The 22,725-nt window shown below is 47.3% G+C and overlaps 1 protein-coding gene across 2 annotated transcripts in view; it reads right to left on the bottom strand.

Moving 5' to 3' along the window:
* The window catches only part of KIF26B (kinesin family member 26B), a 510,214-nt gene that overhangs the window by 5,757 nt on the left and 481,732 nt on the right, over nt 1-22,725 (bottom strand). For both annotated transcript variants that reach the window (XM_056136915.1, XM_056136924.1), the window contains 4 exons: nt 17,547-17,709; nt 12,640-16,024; nt 3,760-3,962; nt 3,167-3,317 (listed from right to left, as the gene is read on the bottom strand). In XM_056136915.1, coding sequence (XP_055992890.1) covers nt 3,167-3,317; nt 3,760-3,962; nt 12,640-16,024; nt 17,547-17,709 — 3,902 coding nt within the window. The remainder of the gene's footprint in view (nt 1-3,166; nt 3,318-3,759; nt 3,963-12,639; nt 16,025-17,546; nt 17,710-22,725) is intronic.

Below are 22,725 nucleotides of genomic sequence, written 5' to 3'. Positions count from 1 at the left end.
TGAATACTTGCACAGGCTTTGAAAGCTGGTTTGAAGTTCTGGATTCCAACAGTTTGAAAGTAGCGGCTCAAAGGGATGTCTCACTTAGGAGCACAGCAGTTTGGCATAGCCTGATGGGGGAATCAAGAATAACAGAGTGGGGCAGGAGAGATAATACAGAGAGAGACAGCAGGTTTCTTGCTCGTTCTTGCCTTGCATATGGCAAATTTAATCCCCAGCACTACATTTGATTCCGTGATCACCACCAGGAGTGATCTCTGAACAAAGAGCCAGGAGTAATCCCTGAACACATGCATATGCGACCCCCAAAACAAAACAAAACAAAACAAAACAAATTATGAGGCCTAAATAACCACAAAGGCTGAAGAGACCATCAAAAGCAGGGTAAAGTGAGTTTTCTGTCACCTGACAAGGAGGGTCACTCTTCAAGACTGGACGGGGGTGGGGGGTTGGAGTGATAGCACACAGCGGGTAGGGTGTTTGCCTTGCATGTGACCGACCTGGGTTCGATTCCCAGCATCTCATATGGTCCCCTGAGCACTACCAGGAGTAATTCCTGAGTGCAGAGGCAGGAATAACCCCTGAGCATTGCAGGGTATGACCCAAAAAGAAAAAAATAAACTGGAAAGGGCACATGTATGTTTCCCCTAAGACAGGAATGAGCATTGAGAGTGGGAAAAAATGCAGACACAGGTCTGTGTTCCACATGAAAAAAATAGTACAAGCCCCAGAAAAATGCCTCAGTGAAACGGAGTGAGGACATCTATCTGAGGAGAAATTCAAAGGGATTCATCCACATGACAACGTGGATGCTCACCAAATTCAGAAGGATGTGAGGATACTGTGAGCACATCATTGGAGAGACAGAGAACAAAAGAAAGTACCAGACAGAAGTTGCAGCACTGAAGGATATAACAACTGACTTATAGAGCTAACACTAGAGGCTTCTACTGTCACTCGGAAGCAGCAGCACCACCAAGCGAGTTCAAAGAATGGACAGTGTTTGTTCCCCCAGAAGAGCAGCTAAAGGGGAGAGAAAAGCAAACCACTGATTCCTGACATGTCCAAGGGCGAGGAGGAAGACACTCTTTCCCGGAAGCAACTACTCATGTGTGTATTGATGTTTCTACCTGCCTGCTCCCATCCTGGGGGGAAATCTGAATTTGTAAGATGAAAATAATTTTCAGACTGCTTATGGCAGAAACAGTTCTCAGAAATAAAATTTTAACAAAAGCAGTAAACATGAAAGAGACCTGCCTTAAGAGGTTACCCCTGGAGTGCTAAAACACTTAGGGATTAGGAAGGAAGGAAAAGGGCATCCCTGGAGGAAGGCCCAAGGGGACGAAGCTCCATGTGTTTGCCACAGTACCAGGTGAGCTCCTATGATCATTGAGTTATTTTCTGCCCATGTAAAAACCCTTGAAACCAGCACCCTGACTTGGTCCACACTGCTAACATAGGAACTAACATGATGCCTCTCACATGTAGGGTGCATTGAAATGTCTCCTGCTGAGGTTATCTACTTTGTTGCCCCTGAGGAAATAGCAACGATGCCAGATTTAGATTCTCAAGGTGGGCCAGGCAGTAGAATGAATGTGTTACTGAGAGTTTCTACCCAAATTGGGTACCAGCTATTACAGTGTTATGGGACCCCATGCACGATGGTCTGTGGAATAAAGTACATTATTGGTGTTAAAAATTTCTTTCCTTCTATTTTCTGTCAGTTGTCAATCTTCTCCCCTTAGTCTCAGCCTCTCTGGCTCCCTCTGATGAGCCTGGCATGGTGGAGCAGTAAGCAGAGGTCAGGAAGGAACTGTACTGTGGGCCCTTAATCACTCTTCTAGCACTCCTGGGGTAGTAGGGTCCCCTTACGCCACCATTTCCCTTGTGTCATGTAAGAAGACCCCCGGCTCAGGAGGTGGAACACTTTTCTCCAGTTCCACAGCCCCGTGTAGTAAAGGCAGAATCCACAGGATCTGCCTGATGGAAGCTATTGGCACTGAGGTAGCCACTCTACATGGAGGAAACAGACTGGTTTGCACTTCATCCTCACAGGCACCCAGGAGAGAGTCAGGGGAGATGGTATCACCCCAATCTCAGGGGGAAAAAAGTGATGGAGAGCTGGGAAGCAGACACATCCTGTCACTTTCATCAAGCATCATTTCACCGATATTTCTCTTTCTCTCTTTTTGGATTTTGGTGTTGCTCAGGGGTTACTCCTGGCTTCATCATTTGCTTTTGGTGGTGCTTAGAGACCAGGAAAAGCATTCATTCAACCCACTGGGCTGTTTCTCCAGCCCCACTACCAATGTTTCATATGCCTAATGCTCCTATTTCTGCCTGCCATGCTCTCCCCACTTTCCTTCCAGCCCTAGGAAACACTAGCCAGAGGTTTATAGGATATAGATGGAAAAGTAATGAAGAGAGGGAGCCAGAGAGGCTGAGACTAAGGGGAGAAGATTGACAACTGGCAAACAGAAAAGAGAAGGAAAGGGATTTTAACACCAATAATGTACTTTATTCCACAGACCCTGGTGCATAGGGTCCCACAGCACTGTAATAGCTGGTACCCAATTTGGGCTTTATTTTGTGGTAAATGGAATGGCTAGGAACAAATAAATAAGAGACAATTGAATCTGTCTTTCAAAGAGAGCAAAATTGTTCTGAATTGTTATTAGATGGTTACTGTCATCCTATGCTTTCTATTAAATGGAAATAACATTGTGAATGTTATTTTTTTTTTCTGAAAAATGTTTTTCCTTGCTTTCTGGTTCTGTGTGCAGCTTTTCTGGGATTGCACATCCCCTCCCTACTAAAGAAGTGCTATAAATTCTTGTCTATTTCAGGCTAGATATGCAATGTGATTTTGTGGCCTAGGAGTGGATTTGTAATCCAGCCTTCATGTCTGGGTGATCTTTTGCCACATGCAGGGGGAGAATCTCATTTTCAGGAGCTTTGGACTGAAACAGAAGGAATACTTCCTCAAGAGCAATGCTCATTCCCTTTCACTGCTGCTGCCCCTCCCATTTGATTCCCAGAGGGGACAGCTTCAAGTCCTGCTTTATTCTCCCCAGTGAATGGTCACAGGCTGGGGAGCCTGGCACCACTGTGAGCACCCCAGCACCGGGTTGTTTTGCCCCGGTGAGAAGTGGATCTCGGGACTTACATTCACTGAGCCACTTGTTGGGATCCAGCATCAGGTACTGCTTGGTTGTCTCCAGCTCCTTCATCAGCCACTCATACTTGGCCCGGACCTCAGCGATTCTCTGCTGACGATGCTCCAGAATTTTCAGTTTGGCGTTGAAGCACATGACTTCCTGTAAGACAAGAAGGAGAGACCTGCAGCTCAAATGCAGCTCACAGGGCTTTCTAGAAGGCATGAATGCTGCGCCTGGACACATGCACACAGCCGGGCCCGGAAGTCTAAGGGCAAGCCCGGGCTCCGGTTCTGTTCAGACAGTTCTCACATGGGGCAGTGCTGTCACGGGCATTTTGTGAATTTTGAAGGCAGCTGCATTCACTGCATTCCAAGCTGGACCCAGAAGGGCCCCATAAGCACCAGTACCCCAGCCTGTGAGCCTCTGGGATATTTTGGTGGAGAAATCCTGGTGCTTCCAAAGTCCTGAGCAGGCGTGGGGGCAGCACCTCACCTCAGAAGCCCACTGAGAAGCATCGGTGATTTGAGCCTTCCCAACTCCAGGACACACCACCACCATCTAGTCTCTCTTAAGACCCTGCTGTTGGCAGGTGGTGACTTACCTTATTGTTGCCTCCTCGTCGCCGCTGCAGCCGTTCCACATCATCAATCTCATAGACTTTGATCTCAAAGGGCTCCCCCAGGCCCCTCTGGGCACTGCGTAAGGGGCCATCCACCCAGCGGACCCCGGAGCCATTGGCAGGTTTCCTCACAGGAGAGGGGGTATCAAGGGACAGTGCTGGGATGAGCCTCCGTCTCTGAGAACCTAAGGAGAGGATGGATGCAGTCAAAGATCACTGTCCTGAATTTTGTTCTCTTAAATGGCCCAGACCAGAGCCCAGGACCACTCACAGTGCCCATGCTGGAGGCCTCCCCTGCTCACCAGCAGAGTACCAGAACATCTCCTGAAAAGTGGGGGCTCCAACTAGAAAGAGCTCCAAGGGCAGAGTGCGTGCTGGGCATGGGGAGGGGGACCCAGGCTAAGTCCCTAGCATTGTCAGGTCCCCTGAGCACCACTGGAAGAGACCCTAAAGCACAACTGGGAGCACTCCTGAACACCGAGAAAGAAGTAACTTCTGAACTCCACCAGAAGAAGAAAAAAACAAAAGAAGAAAAAAATCAGGTAATAAATAGATGCGTCATGATTAAGTAGCACAGAACTTGGTCCATAGTAGAGGCTCACTGCACATTAACATTCTTTTCATTGCTTGTCTTCAAAACACTGATGATCTGCTCAGGAAGATTGTAAAAACACACAGCATGTGCCTTTGGCCTCAGAGCCAGATGTCAGGTGATGAGGTCCTTCGAGGCCAGTCTCACTGGGACCGTCAGCAAGCAGTGGGGAACTGGCAGGCAGACCAGGGGTCCTGCTGTGCCTAGGAGCCCTGGCAGCACACGGCCATGAAGCCAGGCCCTGACTTCTGGGAATGGGGCTCATCCTCATTTCTGTTTGCAATGAGCCACTATAGTGTCTGTCTGTCCCACTGATCCCAGCTCCTTCTGGAAAAGAGGTTGCAGGGTCTGTTCTTGGCCTGGGCACTGGGAAGGAAAGCATGGGCCTTTGGTGAAAGGCATGCTCCCACTGCTGCCCCTCTAAGCCACAGCTTCCTGAAGCTACTCTTGGGGGCAGAGGTGAGGGCAGGCCTGGGAAGGAAAGTGGCTGGGAAATGGACCACCATTCTAACAGGTGCCTCCTGTAGTTGAAGGATATCTGCTTGAATCTAACTCAGAATCCACACGGTCTCATAAATTTGAGGGAGCTGTTGAGGGAGGAAGGGAGAATCTGCAGGAACCTTCGGCTGGCTGCACCTGAGTCTGGGCTCCTTCTGCTTTGCAGTAGGATGAATGAAAGACTACACCCCAAGTCTACTCTGAGGGAGAATGACGGGAAACAGAAGCAGGAGAGAATGGGTGCCCCAAACACTGGTGTCCATAAGGTTGGGTGGCTCGATCGTGTTTGGGAGGTTCTGGGAGAGAGAGGGCTGGGCCGTATATATTTGTGAGCTGCCAGCCTGGATGGTGCTGGTCCTTTGGGCTCAGTTGACTGTAGGGAACTGGGGAGAAGATGACACCCTTTCCTTGACACCCTTCTTTTCACTCTCTCCCTTAATGCCTGTGGGTTCTGTCTGTTGAGTGCTGGGTCCCTGTGGCCTGCATGGCCTGTAAAAGGAAGGACATGTTTTTCTCCAGTTTCAAGAGATATGTTGCTTATTCCTGAAACATGAGGTACCACAAGCTCATAGGGAAAAGGCCAGACTTCTTCAATATAGACCAAGGGGCTCAAGACACAGGGCTTCCTGCTCAGCAGCTGTCTAGCACATCAGGTCTTGCAAAGTCACAACCTGCAACCCCCAGTAGTGGCCATGGGAGACCACACCACTGCATGTGTGGTTGGTCCTTCTCCTCACAAGGGATACTGTAAGCACAGTTAACTGTCCCTACAAAGCATCCCATGTCCTGCAGCTGAGATAACATGATACATAGAAAACTCTAAAGACTCCACCTAAAACTCTTCGAAACAACAAGACTATACAACAAAGTGAAAGACTACAAAATCAATATGCAGAAGTAAGTTGCAGTTTTACATGAAACAATGGTGTACAAGAGAAATAGTTTTTAAAATTTCATTTACATTTGTGTACAAAAATCCAAATACCTAAGAATCAATTAACAAAGGTGGTGATATGCTTAATTATGAAAAATTCTAATTACTATTAAAAGAAGTAAAAGAAGATATAGGGACACGAAGACATACTCCATAACCAAGCATCGGAAGAATTAACATTGCTAAAATGACCATCCTATCCAAAGCAGGATGCCCTATACAGATTGAATATGATCCCTACAAAAACTCCCTGAATAACCAGAAAAACTATGAGAAAAAGTAAGATAGGAGGCATCCCATTCCCTGATTCTAAACTATATTATAAATTAAAATACCCAAAATTGTAGTACTGGGATAAATATAAACTCTCAGGCCAATGGAACAGAACTTATAGACCAGAGGTCCTCACGCTGTCAACTTCACATCTAAACAGTTAACTGATGACAATGGAGCTAGATGAATTATGTGGAGCAAAGAGAATGTTTTCAACAAATAGTGTTGGGAAAACTATATTTCCATACATAAAATTAAAAAATGAAACAAAATAAAAAAGAAACTAGATTATTATCTCACACCGTATTCAAAAGTTAATTTCAAATGAATTTATGACCACAATATTAGACCCAAATCCATAAAAGAAATAAATAAAAGCATTGGAAGAACTTTCCATAATATTAATCTTAGAAATGGCTTTAATGATTACACCCATTGCCAAATAATTAAAAAGCAAAAATAAACAAATGACACAACATAAAAGTAAAGTTCCTGAACTGTTAAAAATGACTAAAATAAAGAGAAACTTACTGAAGGGGGTAAATATTTATACATCATACATCTGACAATGAGCTAATATCCAAGATGCATAAAGCACTCAAAAAGCTCAACAACAAATCATTCCATAAAAAAATGGAGGTGAGGAACAGATACTTTCTCAAAAAAGACAGACATACAGAGGTACAACAGGCATATAAAAAATGTTCACTATCACTGTTTATCAAGGAAATGCAAATAAAAAATGACAATGAGCTATATAAAAAATGACCAGTTCTGACATGATTGAGGTGAATAAAGGAACACTCTCTCACTGTTGGTAGCTGTGTCGTCTGGCTCAGCCTCTGTGGAAAACAACACGGAGAATTCTCTATCCTAGCTGTTCCACTCCTTAGATTTTTTCCCAAGAACATGAAAACATTCACAAAGAAAAATGCACAGCTATGTTAACTGCAGGGCTATTTACAATAGCCAAGATCTGAAAACCATAAAAATCCTCAGTGACAGACGGTGAAAGAAATTGTGGCATATATAAAATGGGATACTGCTCAACTATAAGCAAAGATGAGATCTTGTATTTTGCTATAACTTGGATGAAACTGGATGGTATCATGCTAACAAAGTGAATCAGATGGAGAAAAAAACCACATCAAGTCATCTCACTCATTTGTGAAGTACAAAGAAACAAAGCAAGGGAATAGACAGTGGCCAGTGAAAACTAACACTCAGATTTCGACTACAGAATTGGAGCTGCCAACGAGGACAGTGGGGTAGGCAGTGTGTAGGACAAGAAGGGACCGAGGACAGTGGGGAAGGAATATTGACAGTGTGATGGTGGTTGTGATTCAATAGTGTTGTAAGCCTAAAACATTAATATTATTTAAAACAAACAAATACAGATTATGTGGCCCAAGTAACTCCTGTACCCTGATAATTGAGGGTGTCTACACTCTATATGCTACTCTTGTCCAGAGGAATTAAGGGATTTGGTTCTAACTTTTTGATTGTTTGTTTTTGGGGCCACACCTGACTTTGTTCATTTGTTCAGGACTAACTCATGGCTCTGTGTCCAGGGATCACTCATAGTGATTTGGGGGACCATTTGGGGTATTAGGGATTGGACTTGGTTCAGTAGCATGCAAGGCAAATGCCTTACCTATTGTGCTGCCTTCCTGGCTCAGGAATCAAGTTTTGTTGCATAGAAATTGGAAATAATTTTTAAAATTTTAATTATTAAAGTAAAGTAAAGTAAAGGCCCTCCCATTGATCATCGATTTGCTCGAGCGGGCCCAGTAATGTCTCCATTGGAGACTTTGTTGTTACTGTGTTTGGCATATCGAATGCGTCACAGGGAGCTTGCCAGGCTCTGCCGTGCGGGCGAGATACTCTCGGTAGTTTGCCGGGGCTCTCCGAGAGGGGCGGAGGAATCAAACTCGGGTCAGCCATGTTGGCTGCGTGCAAGGCAAACGCCCTACCGCTGTGCTACTGCTCCAGCCCTGCTATCGCTATTATTTTTTAATAAATCATTGTGAATTATTTTTTATCCTTACTAGACACAATTGTGTTTTATGGGGTGTTCCTTACATAATTTAGGATTAGAGGGTACTATTCCTGAAAAAATTTCATTGAAAATTTGGTGACAACTGCATTGGACCTGTATGACATTTTAACAATGTTTAATACTCAGTTTATGAGCACTGAGCATCTTTCTACTTCTTTGAGTTCCTTTCAATTTCTAGTTTCAATATCTAATAGTTTAACCTCTATTTATTCCTATACATTCATTATGATGCTGTTTTAAATGAATTTTTTCCCAAAAAAATCTCTTTCCTATTGCTAGTACTTAGAAATTCTATGATTTATGTATGTGTTATTTTGTACTTTGAAATATTTCTGAATTAGTTTATTAAATATAACTTTTGTTGTTTTTCTGCTTTGTGTATGTGTGTGCATGCGCATTTCTCTGGCTTTCCAGATCTAAAATAATTATGTCATGAGAAAATAATGACAGTTTTCTTCTTCTGTCCAATTGTGAATACTTATTCATTTTCCTTGTCCAGTTGCTCTGGGAAGGTCTTCCAATACTGTGCTGAATTAGTGTAAGAATCAGTCTTATTCCTGCTTTTAGAGGAAGACCTTTCCATTTTTCACCATCAATTTCGTGATGTGAGCTATAGCCTTGTCATATACAATCTTTAGTACTAGAGATATTTTCCCTCTATATGCACTTTGTTGGCAGATTTAAATGTAGATTGATTTGTTAAATGCTATTCTTACCATTGAGATTATCATATGATTTGTGTATCAGGGTAAAAACCAATGGCATCTAACTAGTTCATGGTAACTTGTTCCAGCTCAGTGATAGGTAAGTGAGGCCTGTGTATAACAAGCTTTGTGGGAGCTCCTTCTCGGATGGCCAAATCCTGGTTGTCAATCCCAGAACTGGCCATGCCCCCAGGCTGACTGCCTCCTGGGGGTTTTGGTTGCTGATAACACCACACCTGACCGAACTTCATTCAGACCAACCAACTGCTCTAAATTGCACTTCCCCAAGGAAGAGAGAGAAGGAAGTTCAGGGGCTAATATACCATATAAGAGACTCAAAAAAGACAGAAAGCATACTACAGTATGTGTCCTATGATAGGGGATACGAAAGCTGTCAGTGAAAGGACTAGGGGCTCGGGATGGGTCCAGGGCTCAAACCAACTGGACCTGTTTTATCAATAGTCATTATCCTCTTAGTAACAGTAACTAAATGTGTCCAAACTCAGGCAGACATATGTGACCCATTTGAACTTCCCGTCATCACCCTAATTTCCAGTCAGGCTTTATTTGGGTTGATGGCCATAAAGAAGTTGGCAAGGACCATGAATGAATCAATGAGATCCCCCCAATAAAGGCAAGTTTCTGCTTCTTTCACCTTATCAAGAACTTGTCATGACTTTCTATTCCCAACTGTAATAATTCTTATTACCATTGCCTGATATTTAAGGTATAACTTGATCTGGATTACACTTTTTACCATCTATTACATCCATGAGAATATCTCCTGTGTTGAGATCATCTTAGTCTCCCACAGACGCCACACTCCCCTATGACTAGGCTCCACTCACCCATTTCCACCCCTGCCAATGATGCCTTCCACCTGCTTCCTAAGCACTCAGGGCCTCACTGAATCCCATGGAGCAGCTTTCTGTTGCTGTGGAATGCTCTTTGCTTCCTACACTTATGCCACACTATACCACTCAGTATTTGGCAATACGCCTGGTTTCATTTTTTTTTTTTTTACCACACTTGCCTCTTTCTTTCCCCAGAGAGCACAGACCTCTTACAGTGACTTCGTTGGGCACTGCTGCTGTCTCTACTCCACCACACTAAAACTTCCACAGCACCAAGCTCAAAAAGCAAAGAAGATGCTTGGGCAACACTTAATTATTACAAATCCATGTAAATCCCACTGGCTTTTCCTATGGAAAAGAAACCATAATATCAACAATAGTTTTTCTTATTTGCATCATCTCATACCATGAGAGTCATGAGAAAATGATGGTTCTCTACCAATCCCCCTTCATTTTACTTTCATATGAGAAAAGTGAAGCCAAAGATGAAAGTTGTTCCCTAACGGTCACACAGTCAAGTCAGTTCTGTGCCCTCATGGACCAGCAGGAATGTGCCTGTTCTGTGCACTGTAGTGATGTTCAGTTGTCTCTACAGGGACTACATAACACTCTGAATGCTCAGGTGATTCTAAGTAATATATTTCCATTGCAGTTTTACTACAAAAAGAACCAAAGTATTAAAATTCCCCAGATTCAAAATCCATCCCCGATAACTTGGCCCATCTCCCCAGCAGTTCCAAACATTTCATGTAATTGTAAAATTCAACCATCTAGCTAGGAATTTCCTTGGAGGAGTTTTATGGCTTCTTTAAAGGAAGCTATTTTGATTTATGCTGATCATGTCTGACAACTAGGATTTCTCTTAATAATAACCATAAATAAGCAAGACAAGCTCACCTAACCTGAAAGGCTTAGATCGCTCTGCCATATCCGTAATGGAGCCTTGTTCTCTGTCCCACAGCAACTTGCAGCAGGCTAGTGTTCTGGCACTCACTATGAAACTTTGGCCTGGTGTTCTTATGTTCCATCATTTCCCTCCAATTGCCTCACCTAACCAGAGAAACTGAGAGAACGCATATTTGACAAGATATGTGGGGCAAGGACATATTGGTCAGCTGGCCTCTCTCCTAAAACTTATTGTTTTAGTGTCATAGCTAAGCCAAAAATGACAAATCTTAAGAAAGAGGAAAAGATTACAAAAGAACAAAATGGGCTGATGGATTCAAGGCATGAAATTAGGGGTTGTGGAAGGCCCAACATATGTGGCTATGGAGAAATACTACCACACAACAAGACAGACCTTGAAGTTCAAGAAGAGGAAGATGGTAGCTATAAAGTTCATCAAATAGTGAGAAGAACAAGAGATATCTTTTTCCACAAAGGTTCTGACATCTACCAACATTCTTATAATATTTTAGTAACAGTATCTATGCATTTTAATGCTCTTGGTCCTGATAATAGGCCATAACAGCTGTCATGCTTTTGTTCTCCACTCATTCTCACAGGGTTTTGCCCTGAGGATCGTTCTTAAGACTCTGAGGAGTGGGGGCTGAGGTGACACATGTCAAAGTGGATCAAAGCCTACAGCACATACCACATGGGGAATAAAGACATCAAGGCTCTGACAGCCACGATGACGCCCAAGCATGCTTAAAGTGTAACATCCTCATAACATTTCTTTTGTGAACGTTTTCTGTTGTGCTATCAATATCACAACATCTAAAAGCATGACTTAACTGCACAGTCTTTAAGGTTGATTTGTTTGACAGGAAGCAAATGGTTATGATTTGTGCTGACCACAGCATTTATGTGTGGATTAGACTATTCTGGAGCTAGAGCTTGTCTGTGATGGAGAATGAAAGAGATGGTGGAGAAAACATCTATGGAGCAGTTACTAGAACCATAGAAAGGGGAGGCCCTAATTTACCCCATCTTTCAATTCCAAATATGCTGGTGGTGCCAATAGTTTGTTGGGCAATGGTTTATGACAGCTCTCGAAGAGCCTGAAGTTCTGGGGAAAGGTCTTAGTATGGCCAAGAACAAACCAGAAGGCAAGAGCTGAGCTTCCCTCCCTCACTCTAGTGAAGCACAAAATTGTATCAAGGGCTCTACAGAGATTGCTTTATTCATCAGATGACTCCTTATGCCAGCTGAGCAGAATGGGCAATTTCTTTGGAAGCTACTTAAGAGCAAAGAGGAATTGGGTAAAATTATCAAGTAGCTAAAGTGTGATTTGTTCCTTTTGCTTTGAGTATCTCCTCTCTTTTTTGTTATTACCCTTTCACCTCCCTCATCTCGTGGCTACCTGGGTCCTCTTCTCTTCATAACCATCCCATTCACACAGAACTCCAGTGAATAAGCTTTCACACTCTGGAGTACGATAGGCGATCATACCTTCTGATAGGAAATACTGCTAAAAGGCAGACATTCTCCTAAACCAAACATTTCTGGCATCACAGTACATGTGCATGTGCTGGGGGCTGGCGGGTGAGGGAGGGGCATCATCTCAGGTACTGGTGGGGGGCCTGAGGGTTCTGTGTCTGCAGTGTCCTGTCTCTGCCCCTGAGGCATGGCTGAAGGACTTCTGCAGCTTTGGCAAGACCAAGCCACTTTTTAAATTTTATTTATTCATTTATTTTGCTTTTTGGGTCACACCCAGTGATGCACAGGGGTTACTTCTGGCTCTGCACTCAGAAACTACTCCTGGGATGCTGGGAATCGAACCCCGGTCAGCCGCGAGCAAGGCAAACGCCCTCCCCGCTGTATTATTGCTCCAGCCCCGACAAAGCCACTTTGGACCCCGACACCCCTCCACGGTTCTGCTGAGGCCTGCTGGCAAAGGGTCAAGACCCTGAGGCCTGGATGCCCCTCACCACCAGCAAGGCCAGCAGAGTGACGGGGGGGGGGGGACCCTGACCCTCCTGGTATCCCGGGGCCCAGACGCCTACCTGAATTGGAGCGTTTCTTTGGGGTTTTGAGGCTCCGGCACCTGCCGCTGACGGAGCTGCTGTTCTCGCTCATGGAGTCCTGCGCGGAGGAGGCGCTGCCGGTGGCCTCGCTGTCGCGCATCATGCTCTCGTAGCCGCTGCTGCCGCCGCTGTGGTAGAAGAGCGCGGTCTTGCCCATGGCCGGGGGCAGCTCCCCGCTGAGCACGCTGCTGTTGTCGCTGCCGTGGCCGCTGCTGCAGCGATGCGGCTTGCGCGGCGGTGTGATCTTGCTGTAGGGGGAGGGCAGCAGGTGCGCGGGCGGCTTGTCGTCGGGGGCCGCACCGCGCTCATCGGCCTCGGGCCCGGCCCGCAGCTGCAGGCCCCGGGGCCCGGCGCTGCCCTGCAGCAGCTCCGAGATGCGCCCGTTGACGGCGCGGAGCGGCAGCTTGGACGTCAGGCCGGAGCCGCGAGTGCGGCTCAAGGACTGCGTGGACCAGGACATGTGCTTCCCACTGGGCGGCAGGTTGGAGCTCTGGCCCACCGACTGCGGCAGCGACTTGGTGGAGAAGCTGAGGGTTTTGGTGGTGGAAGTGGACAGGCTGCGCGCTTTGGGGCTGGCCAGGAGGAGCTTGCTCACCGCCGAGATCTTGGACTGGCTGGCCTTGGGTGAGGCCCCGGGACACGGAGAGGGGCTGGGGTTAGTGGGCGAGGCCCCTGCACTGCGGCCCAGGCTCCGGCCCACGCGGGGCATGGTGCTGTCCTTGCTGGCATGCAGCCGCGAACTCATGGAGGACAGGCTCTCGGCTCGTTCCAGCGAGAGGCATTCGTAGTGGCTGACTGTGGTCCTACCCAGGGAGTTGGTCCTGCTGGCCAGCTGCTCCAGTTTGGCGCTGAAGAGCTTGCTGCTGCTGCTGGCATCCTTCATCTTGCTGCCGGACTCATCCGGGAAACCGGCCAAGAAGGGCACTGGCTGGTTCAAGGGGCTGCTGGTGCTGCTGCTGCAAGCACTGTGTTGCGGGCTGGCTCGGTTCTTCTGGTCCAAGCTGGACTTCCGGACCGGGGGTAGGGGTGGGATCCCTTTGGGCCGAGCGAGAACACAATGCTTGGGAGATGCCACCTTTCTCTCCAGTGCTGCCTTGGAGGCCTGGGTGCCCAGGCCGTTGCTGTCCGCGGCACAGTGGTAGAAGAGGCTGTCCAGCTCCTCCTGTCGGCTGCCTTTCTGGAAAGCCCGTGGAAGGCTGCTGGACTTCAGGTTTCTGCCGGGATATGCAGGGCTCTGGGCAGTCACGCTGGGCAGGGCCATCTCACAGCCATCTGCGACCCTCCTGAAGCTGTCATTGAGTGGAGAGGCAGACACCTCACTGCTCAGTCGCTCCCCAGAGCTGGTCTTCCGGTCCTGCTCCTGTTCCGTCCTGGTCTCAGGCTTTGGGGAGCTGGAGGTAGTCTCAGACCTACCCCCTTCTTCACCGGGATGTGTATTCTCTTTTTTCACCTCTTCTTCCCGTTTCAGCCAGGGGTCCTCAAATTTCATCTCTCTCTTGGTATTGGTTTCCTTGCTCTCCTGGGCTTGGGCTGCTTTGGGGGCTGAGCTGACGCTGGCCACGGCCGCCTCGGCCTCTTGGACGTTCCGGGGGCTCATGGCAATGCAGGGGTACACCGTGATGTTGGTCTGCATGGGGATGTACCCTTCACAGCTGCTCAGGCTGGCTGTGTTGGAGATGGTGACCATGGCTTTACCCAGCGTGGAGATCTTACAGCCTTTGATGGGGGGTGCTTTGTTGAAGGACTCCTCCCCCACTTCAGACAAGATGAGCAAATTGTCAGGGCAGGCCTTGGGCTTTTCTTTGCACACAGCTGTGTTCTGGAGGCCACCCACCACCTCGGAGGCTGGAGGGTCTGCCATGGCTTCCCCATGCCCAAAGCAGGTCTGGGCAATGAAACTGTGACACGACTGCTCACCGTCACTGCCCGTGCTCATCTCACTCAGCCAGGAGCTGATGGAGGAGCGTCGGCTCCCGGCCTCACGGCCCTTGTCATCCAGGCTCAGCTTCGGGAGAGGCAAGAATTGTGTGATGCTGACCTCGGAGACAGGAGCCATGTTGGAGTAGCACTCCAGGTCCTCGCTGATGCTGCCGATGATGCTGACGGGCCGAGAGCCAGAGGCCAGGGCCTGCACAGAGCAGTCACTGTTGAAACTGATGATGCTGGTGGGGCGGCCACTATCCAGGACACCGCTGATGGTCAGCTCCTCCACCAACGTGAATACCAGCTCATCCTCCCCGTTCAGTTCCAGTGGCTGCTGCACAGTCACCATCGTGGTGCTTAGAATTTCCTTCTTGGCCTCTGGGGACATGGCTGCCTGAGTCTCCTCATCGCCAGGGCTGTGGGCAAACCCTTCGCTCCCAGCAGACATAGATTTCTTCAGCACCTGGGGGCTCATGCCCACGGGGGGCGTGCGGATCTCAGGCTGCAGCAGGGACTCGCTGGAGACCATGCGGGAGTCCTTGCTCAAGGGTGGCAGTGGGGCCAGAGCAGGCAGGATGCCCTTCTGGGTGTAGACTTTGCATCTCTGTGAAGGAGAGCTGGCTGGTTTGTACTCTGAGGTCTTGGAGAGGCTGGCGATGCCCAGGCGGGGGGAGCCCATGGGCCGGGGCTTGCCTTCCACAAAGCCACAGGAGTTGAGGCTCTCTCGGCTGCTCTGGAGGCTGGGGCTCTGTGCCAGTTGGGAACTGTGCTGGCTGCTGCTGCCTGGGATGCTCCTGGGCGAGGCGGGGCTGGGGCTGTGGGGTAGCGTGGCTGTGGGGATGGGCGAGTGGTTCCTCTGCGTCTTGGAGATGAGAGGCTCGGCACCTTCTCTACGGGCCATTTGGCTCTCGGACTCAGTCCCAATGTCTTCCTTCTCAGATTCGCAGAGCCCTGCTACAGCTTGGCTCACCGGGGAACCCTTGCTGGCTGTCTCTGCCCCAAACTGTGTGGGCAGCTCTTCGAAATGGAATTTACTGGGCTCTTCGCTGCCGTCAATGCAATCCAGCCTCTCTTGGAGCTCTGCAAACGTGTTGCATTTCAAGCAGTCCCTTTCGGCTTTGCTGGCCACGGCCTCCCCAGTCTCTGGGGGCCGGCTGTCACCCCTGGTCTTCTGCAGGGCTGGCACAATGGGGACAAAGTCTGGGGGCCCCTCGTTGTCAGTGAGCTCCTTGTCAGAGAGGGCGGTGCCGTTCGGCCCAATGTAGATGACTGTGTCGCAGGACTGCTCACTGCTAGAGGAGTAGTCGGGGTCACTGGAAAGGTGAGCGATGGGGAAGTCCGAGTCCATGGCCGTCCGGGCTTGGAAGGGCCGCAGCTGAGTGGGCCTGCGCATCCGGCCTTCTTCACAGGAGCTCTCACCCCCGGAAGAGCTCGATGTGTACTATGAATGAGAGAGACCCGTTAGCAGGAGCCGCTTTTCTGCCCCAGCCTTCCCAGACAGTCTGACATCATGCGGGGAGTGGCACAGGCCACGAACCTGAAGACAGGCTGCCAGACCATCCTGGGTGGCCTCCCTGCCTCTGTGCCCCAGTTTTCTCCCTAACAGCCTCGTAGATTAAGCACACCTCTAGAGACCCTCTGGAGGAACCAAGGCTGCTCAGGAAGCGAAGTGACCATCCCAGGTCCTCTGAGCTCCTAAGGGGCTGGAGTGGGTCATGCATTCCCAAGCTATTTGTGATACCCCTGTCACAGAGACTAGTTGGAAAGCCCCGATTCCCACAACAAAAAGATATACTCCAAGTGTGGAGGGAGGCCCACACAGAACCAGTGTCAGTGGTCAGTGACCCCAACCAAAGTGCTTTGCTCAGATGTTCTTGGAATGTCACCGCTTGTTCTTGAGAATGGAAGCTGGTGATGTGTGGGTGTAGGGACAGGTCCTGGGGTGATGCTCAGCATCACCCAGAAACTACTGAATTTATGTGGTGTTAAAAAAAATCTTCTGGGAAAAGAGGGGTAATAAAGTCATTTCAGGGAAACCCAAGTGACCTCCTTGAGGTCAGCTAGTTGAAGGGAACCAAGGCAGGTAAGAGATGAACTGTAATTATTTATCATGCTTCCAATTATTTTTTTATGGGACTCGGGGTGGAGGAGTATCTGTAATGATGATGCAGAGATCAGGGTATCCCTCCTCACAATTCTTGACCAACCAACGAGGGACCAGAGGGCCTGAGAATTCAGTACTGTGAGGGGCCTGCAGTGTTGGGGGTTATCCAGATCACCCCTGTAGTGATCCAGGGTCATGTCTGGTGGTGCTCAGAGGACCATGTGGTACTAGGAACAGAACCCAGGTCAGCCACATACAGGGCATATACCTCAGCCTTATATTATCTCTCTACCGCACCGCCCCCCATCCACCCCACCCCCCACACACCAGTTTTTTCATTTCAAAGCAACAGCCCAAGGATCAGAGAGATAATACAGGAGTTAAGGCACTTGCCTTGCTTGCAACTAATGCTCATTCTATTTCCAGCACTGCATACGGTCCCTTAAGCACCACCAGGAGAGATCCCTGCATAGATGCAGGAGTAAGCCCTGAGCATAAGGGCATATGGCCCCCAAATCGAAACAAATCAAAAGAGTTTCAAAGTAACAACCCACTCACTAAAATGAGTCAGGAGCTTCCAGTGGAGGGGTCTGAGCTGGATGAGCAGGGAAATCCCCCCCACTGTGGGAGCAGAAGAAACTGCTTCTCCATTTTCCTGAGGGGATTCCCACCCCAGAGCAAAGCCTCCCTCTCTCCCCAGCTCCTCAGAAGCTACTTCCAGTCCTGACCCTGGCACTCGGGGAACAGAAACATTGGCTGGTCTCCCTGGACTCAGTTTCTGGCTGGTCTTCCCCGGACTCAGTCCCGGGCAGGGCTGCTACTGCCCCTTCTTTCATGGTCTCCCGGATTAGCTTCTTACCTTCGTTTTCTTTTTCTTCATCCTGAGGACTCTTGAGGCAATCTGGATGGTGGACAGGGTTTCTGCGTAGTTGCCGGCAGCGGCTGAGATGTGAGCGATCATGGTGGTGCGGCAGTTCATGTTCCCCAGGGACTCCCGCAGCAGCATGGTGAGCTTGCTCTCCCTGCCACACAAAGTGAATTAAGGCTGCATTAGTGGGCCATGCTGCACTTTGGCTGTCAGAGTAGGACTTCAGGCCTCTAGGTGCCATTTTTGTGGTGGGCAGTGCTGGACTTATTATTTTTTTCCTTCTTCCATTTTTTTAATGGCATGCTAATTAACATCATTTTCTAGCATGGAGCTATTTGTAGTTGGCAGCTGAGCAAGTGCTTCTAACCCCAAAGATGGAATTCATGCAAAACACCTCCCTTGGCACTTCTGCGCTGGCTGCGATGGAGTATTCCTATGTGTCTGTGTGCGTGCATATGACATCGCACATAATGAGACCTGGTAACAGAAACGAGAGGAAGGGATCCAGAGAGGGCTTTGTGACTGGTGATTCGGCATGCCGTCTGCACACAAAGCCCTTCTCTGGGAGTTTCTACATACATGGCAATTCCTGCAACTAAAAAGTACTTCTTCGGCCAGGAATTTGTACTGAAGATCTGAGAGCTTATCATGCATGCAAAGTTTCTTTTGGCAAGGAGTTGCGAACACTTTATCAGCATTGCCTCTTAACTCATTTTTGCACACCATAGTCATAAAGCAAAAGATATTCACATTGCTGATTATAATTGGACAAATGCAAGCATGGGGGCAAGCATTTACTCATTAGCAACAAAAAGAACTTTCTAGAAAAACCTCCTCTGAGGCACTTGGAAGTGTTATATGGGGCCCTCGGGATAAATGGCTCATGTTTTTCCATCCCTATGCTTGTAGCGGCATTCTTCCTGTCTTGCTTTTTAGAAAGGTTCCTGCTTATGTCATTGTCCACATTTATCCTCTCAACTGCTGCCAAATGTCACACCAGCTTGGGAGCCTGATCGTTCAGGAAGAAGCAGGCGATTTCCCATGCGCTGTGTTCATTTCCCTAGTATGGCAGACAGAACGCTAGGCGAGAGGGCTTTGCTTGCATGTCCACTTCTCCATTAGGTGGTCAGCTGCCCCTAGAAGCCCTCTCTGGTAAACGATGCACCAAGTCCAAGGGCTCAGCATGAGACACAAGTCATTGTCAGCAGAGGTTAGTCCTTGCAGAAGGTAAGACAATTTCATATGTGATTTTGGGGTAAGAGCAATAGTTTTCCTTCTCTATCTGGGATCAATTAAGGTGTCAGTTTGAGGATACAGGACTCACTGTGACTCAGTTCCAGGACAACTTAATATCAAGGTTTTCCTTCCAGCCAATAATTAGTGATGAAAGTGGTGGAAGAAGAGAGCAAGGGACTGAATATTTATGTCATCCCTAAATCCATATGCTGAGACCTAATCTCAATGCTGGGCAGTAACTGGAGGTGGGGCCTTTGAGATGTGATTAGCGCCTGAAGGTGAAATTCCTAGTAATAATACATCTTTTAGTCAGTTGCATACTGCTAAAGTCACACCTTACTTATTTTTCCATGTATACGCCTTTTGGAAAAGATATCAAAGATGAGGGGGAAAGGATATAATATTGTTACATCAACCTGTTTTGCCCTGTGTATTCCCACATGATTTCCTATTCATAAGTCAATCATAGGACACATTTTTTTAAAAGTCCACATTGGGGAAGAAGCCAGGGCATATGTGTTGCTTGGCAACCAGCGTTTTAGCTCTCTTATGGAAAGTCAGTAAAATTGCTAGCAAGACTCCTTCACAAGGGCCTCTCCAGACTCTAAAATATATCCGCATGGGAGTGAAAAGTGATGGCTATAAAGCCTTTGTTTTTCAGCCTTCTGATGATCCTTTACATGGCACAAAGACAATAGGCTTGGTACGGAAGGTGAAAGAGGGGGCAGCCTGCTAAAGGCTGCAAATGCAGGTTTCACTCAGTTGCCTCTGCTGGAAGATAAAGGGCTCTCCCAAATTTCCCAGCAATGATCAGCTGCAAACTCAGTCTGAACATCAAAGCTGAGGCATGAAGAAGAGAAGTGTGCAGGGGCAGACCTGCCAGTCACTAAGCATCAATGCCAGGAGGGACCCCAAGACTATGGAATCATCTGAGGGGCATGATCCTGACTGTGCAGGACAGGCTGTCAGGAGCAGGGGAGGACTGGGGCACAGAACAGACTGACTGGAACCAAGAGAAAACTTTTTCCAAGTAGCTGTGTTTTATGCACACATGGTCTCCCTCCCTCTATCCCCAACAAAACACACTCTTTAAAATGATCTTGGGAAAATTGTCTGGCTTTTTAAAATAAATCAGCTTGTGTAGAGAGATGGTAAAGGGAATAAGGGACTTACCTTCCATGAGACTGACCCCCATTCATCCTTTGGCACCACATATAGTGCCCCTAACACTGGCAGGAGTAACCCCTGATCACAGAGACTGGAGCAGCTAGATCACTAGCACCACTGAGTGACCTCCACCAAATAAATAAGTCAAGTTTTATTTGTCTGTTTGTTTTTATGCCAAACCTGGAAGTATCCAGGGCTTACTCTGGGCTTTAAGCTCAGAGACAACTCCTGGCAGTGCTCAGGGGACCATACACAATTCCGGGTATTGAACTCAGGTCAGCCACTGGCAAGGCAAGTGGCTTAACACCTGTATTATCACTCCCGTCCATGAAATAAGTCAGCCTCTTATTAGACATAGCAAGAGGAAATAAGAATATCAGGTAAATGTATACATTCTAATTAATAATAATAATTCTCAAAGAACATGAGAGGGTTTGAAGACCTAGTTCAGAATTTAAGGCATTTGCCTTGGATGTGGCCAACCCTGGTTAGATCCTTGGCACTGACTGGTCCCCAATCCTTTCAGGAACAATCCCCAAGCACAGTACCACTGGGTATGACCAAAATATACCCCTACCAAAAAAAAAAAAACCACAAAAAAACAACACAAAAACCCCAAACAAACATGAAAAAGCTTCTAGGAGGAGCTGACAAATTAGGGTTCACGAGCTAAATCTAACCCATGGCTTGTTTCTTCAATAAAGTTTTATTGACACACAGCCACAACTATTTGTTCATACATTGTCCTGGCTGCTTTTGTGTTACAGTAGCAGATATGAATAACTGCAGTGAAGCCGAGGTGACACACATAGCCACAAATGTTTGTTATTTGATCCTTTGCAGAAAATATTTTTGACCTCTACACTAGGGTAATACTATAACGGGGTCTCATCTCACATTCAGTGTCAAAGAGCACCATGCAGAGAATGTAGGTGTATTTTCACTTCCTCACTGTTCCCTAACCTCTTTCTCATTTGCTCCTCATTGCCTGTGTTTGTGGTGTCTCTCTCTGGTTCATGTTTCATGGAGAGAGCGCTAATGACAATACCATGGAAACAGGCAGAGGAACAAACGCTGGGCTTTAGAAATCACAGGAGCTCAGGTTCTGACCCATGTAGCTATGGCTACTGCCCAAATCACTTCAGATTTCATACAGATGCAGAGCCTGTCCTTCCAAGCTGCTGTGAGACCTCTGATTCTCCACTCATTAACTCATTTGTGACTACATCTGTTCACTGCTGAAGCTTCAGCAGTCACTGACCCTAAAGGGAGGCACTTGCTAGTGCTGAGAGAGTGCACGGAAGAGGGATCAGATATCTCAAGAACCAGCTGACAAGTGAATAAGACAGATATGTACACATTCGCAGTATCATTTGTTAAAGCGCATAATAAAGATCACACATGAAATCCCACATGATATGGAAGGACCCCTGAAGGGAGAGGCATCCTTATCCCTAATTGCCAGAGAACACCCTGACTCCTATAGTAAAAGAAATTTCCTAGCTCCTTGGCAGGCTCCTGAGAAGACTTTGTCTGCTTGAGATCCCCAAACTTCCCAACACAACTCTAAGTAGCTTTCTGAAAAGATAGTGTAGACACTGTAATTCACTATTTGGCCACCATCAGGAGAGAAAACTCTCTTTACTGATAAGATGGCGTAGTGCTGTCCATAAACTATGATGTACAATGTCACCCAACAAGGTAGGCCAGGGGATTTTATATGCAGAAGGTTGCTGCCTTCATGAGAAATGTTACAAATATTTCTTGTCCATGGGAGAGGTGAAGAACCTAAAAAGTAGCGTATCTGCTGCTTGAGTCCTGCTAAAGCAGAAAAAATGTAGTGAACTTGGATCACCAAATAAAGAAACAAAACTATAGCATCAAGGACCAGGCCTTGTTGTCAGACCTGCTTCTTATGAGCAAAGAATTGATGTTTGTAATAGACAAGAGGCCATTTCTAAAAATGTCTTCTTTCTGGAGCCAGAAAGATAACATAGCAGATAGGGCACTTGCCTTATACACAGCAGACTTGGGTTTGATCTCTGGCACTCAATATGGTCCCCTGATCACATCAGGAGTGATTTCTGAGGAGCAGAGCCAGGTAATCCCCAAGTACAGCTGGGGGATTACAACCCTTCTTCCTACCAAAAAACAAAACAAAACAAAACAAAAAAACAACCCAGAAATCTCCTCCCTCAAAAGCATGGTAATAGCACAGAATAAAGGAAGATGACATGGGCCTCCTCACTTGTATCAGTTCTTAATAAAACAATGAAAGACAGGAGCTTAGTTAATCCAGAAAACTAATTAAACTCTAGAACAATTTGCAAGAGAATGATTCCTGTGGGCAGTGAGAGCTGAAGTAGACACAAATTAAAACATACACACACACACACACACACACACACACACACTCCTGCCACACACACAGCACAGTCATTGTTAGAAAAAAAATAAATAATGGGGGTATTTTTGTCTTGTTTTGTGTTTGAGCCATACCCAGTGGCGCTCAGAGGTTACTTCCGGAACTGGGCTCAAGGATCAGTCCTGGCAGGCTCAGGGTACCATATGGGATGCGGGGGGATTAAACCCGGCTGGGCTGCATGCAAGGAAAATGTCCTACCCACTGCACTATCACTCTGTTTGGTTTTTAAGGAATACACCAATGGTATCCAAAAACAGAAGTCACATATCTAGAATTCCTAAAGGTGTCAGATATTCAGATTAAGATTATTACAGCTAAATATTATAGCTAATATTTAAATGA

Source organism: Sorex fumeus, unplaced genomic scaffold (assembly GCF_029834395.1).
Source record: "Sorex fumeus unplaced genomic scaffold, SorFum_2.1 ptg000007l, whole genome shotgun sequence".
NCBI lineage: Eukaryota > Metazoa > Chordata > Mammalia > Eulipotyphla > Soricidae > Sorex > Sorex fumeus.
The sequence above is the reverse complement of the archived record's forward strand: the minus strand, read 5'-3'. Positions and strand labels throughout refer to the sequence as shown.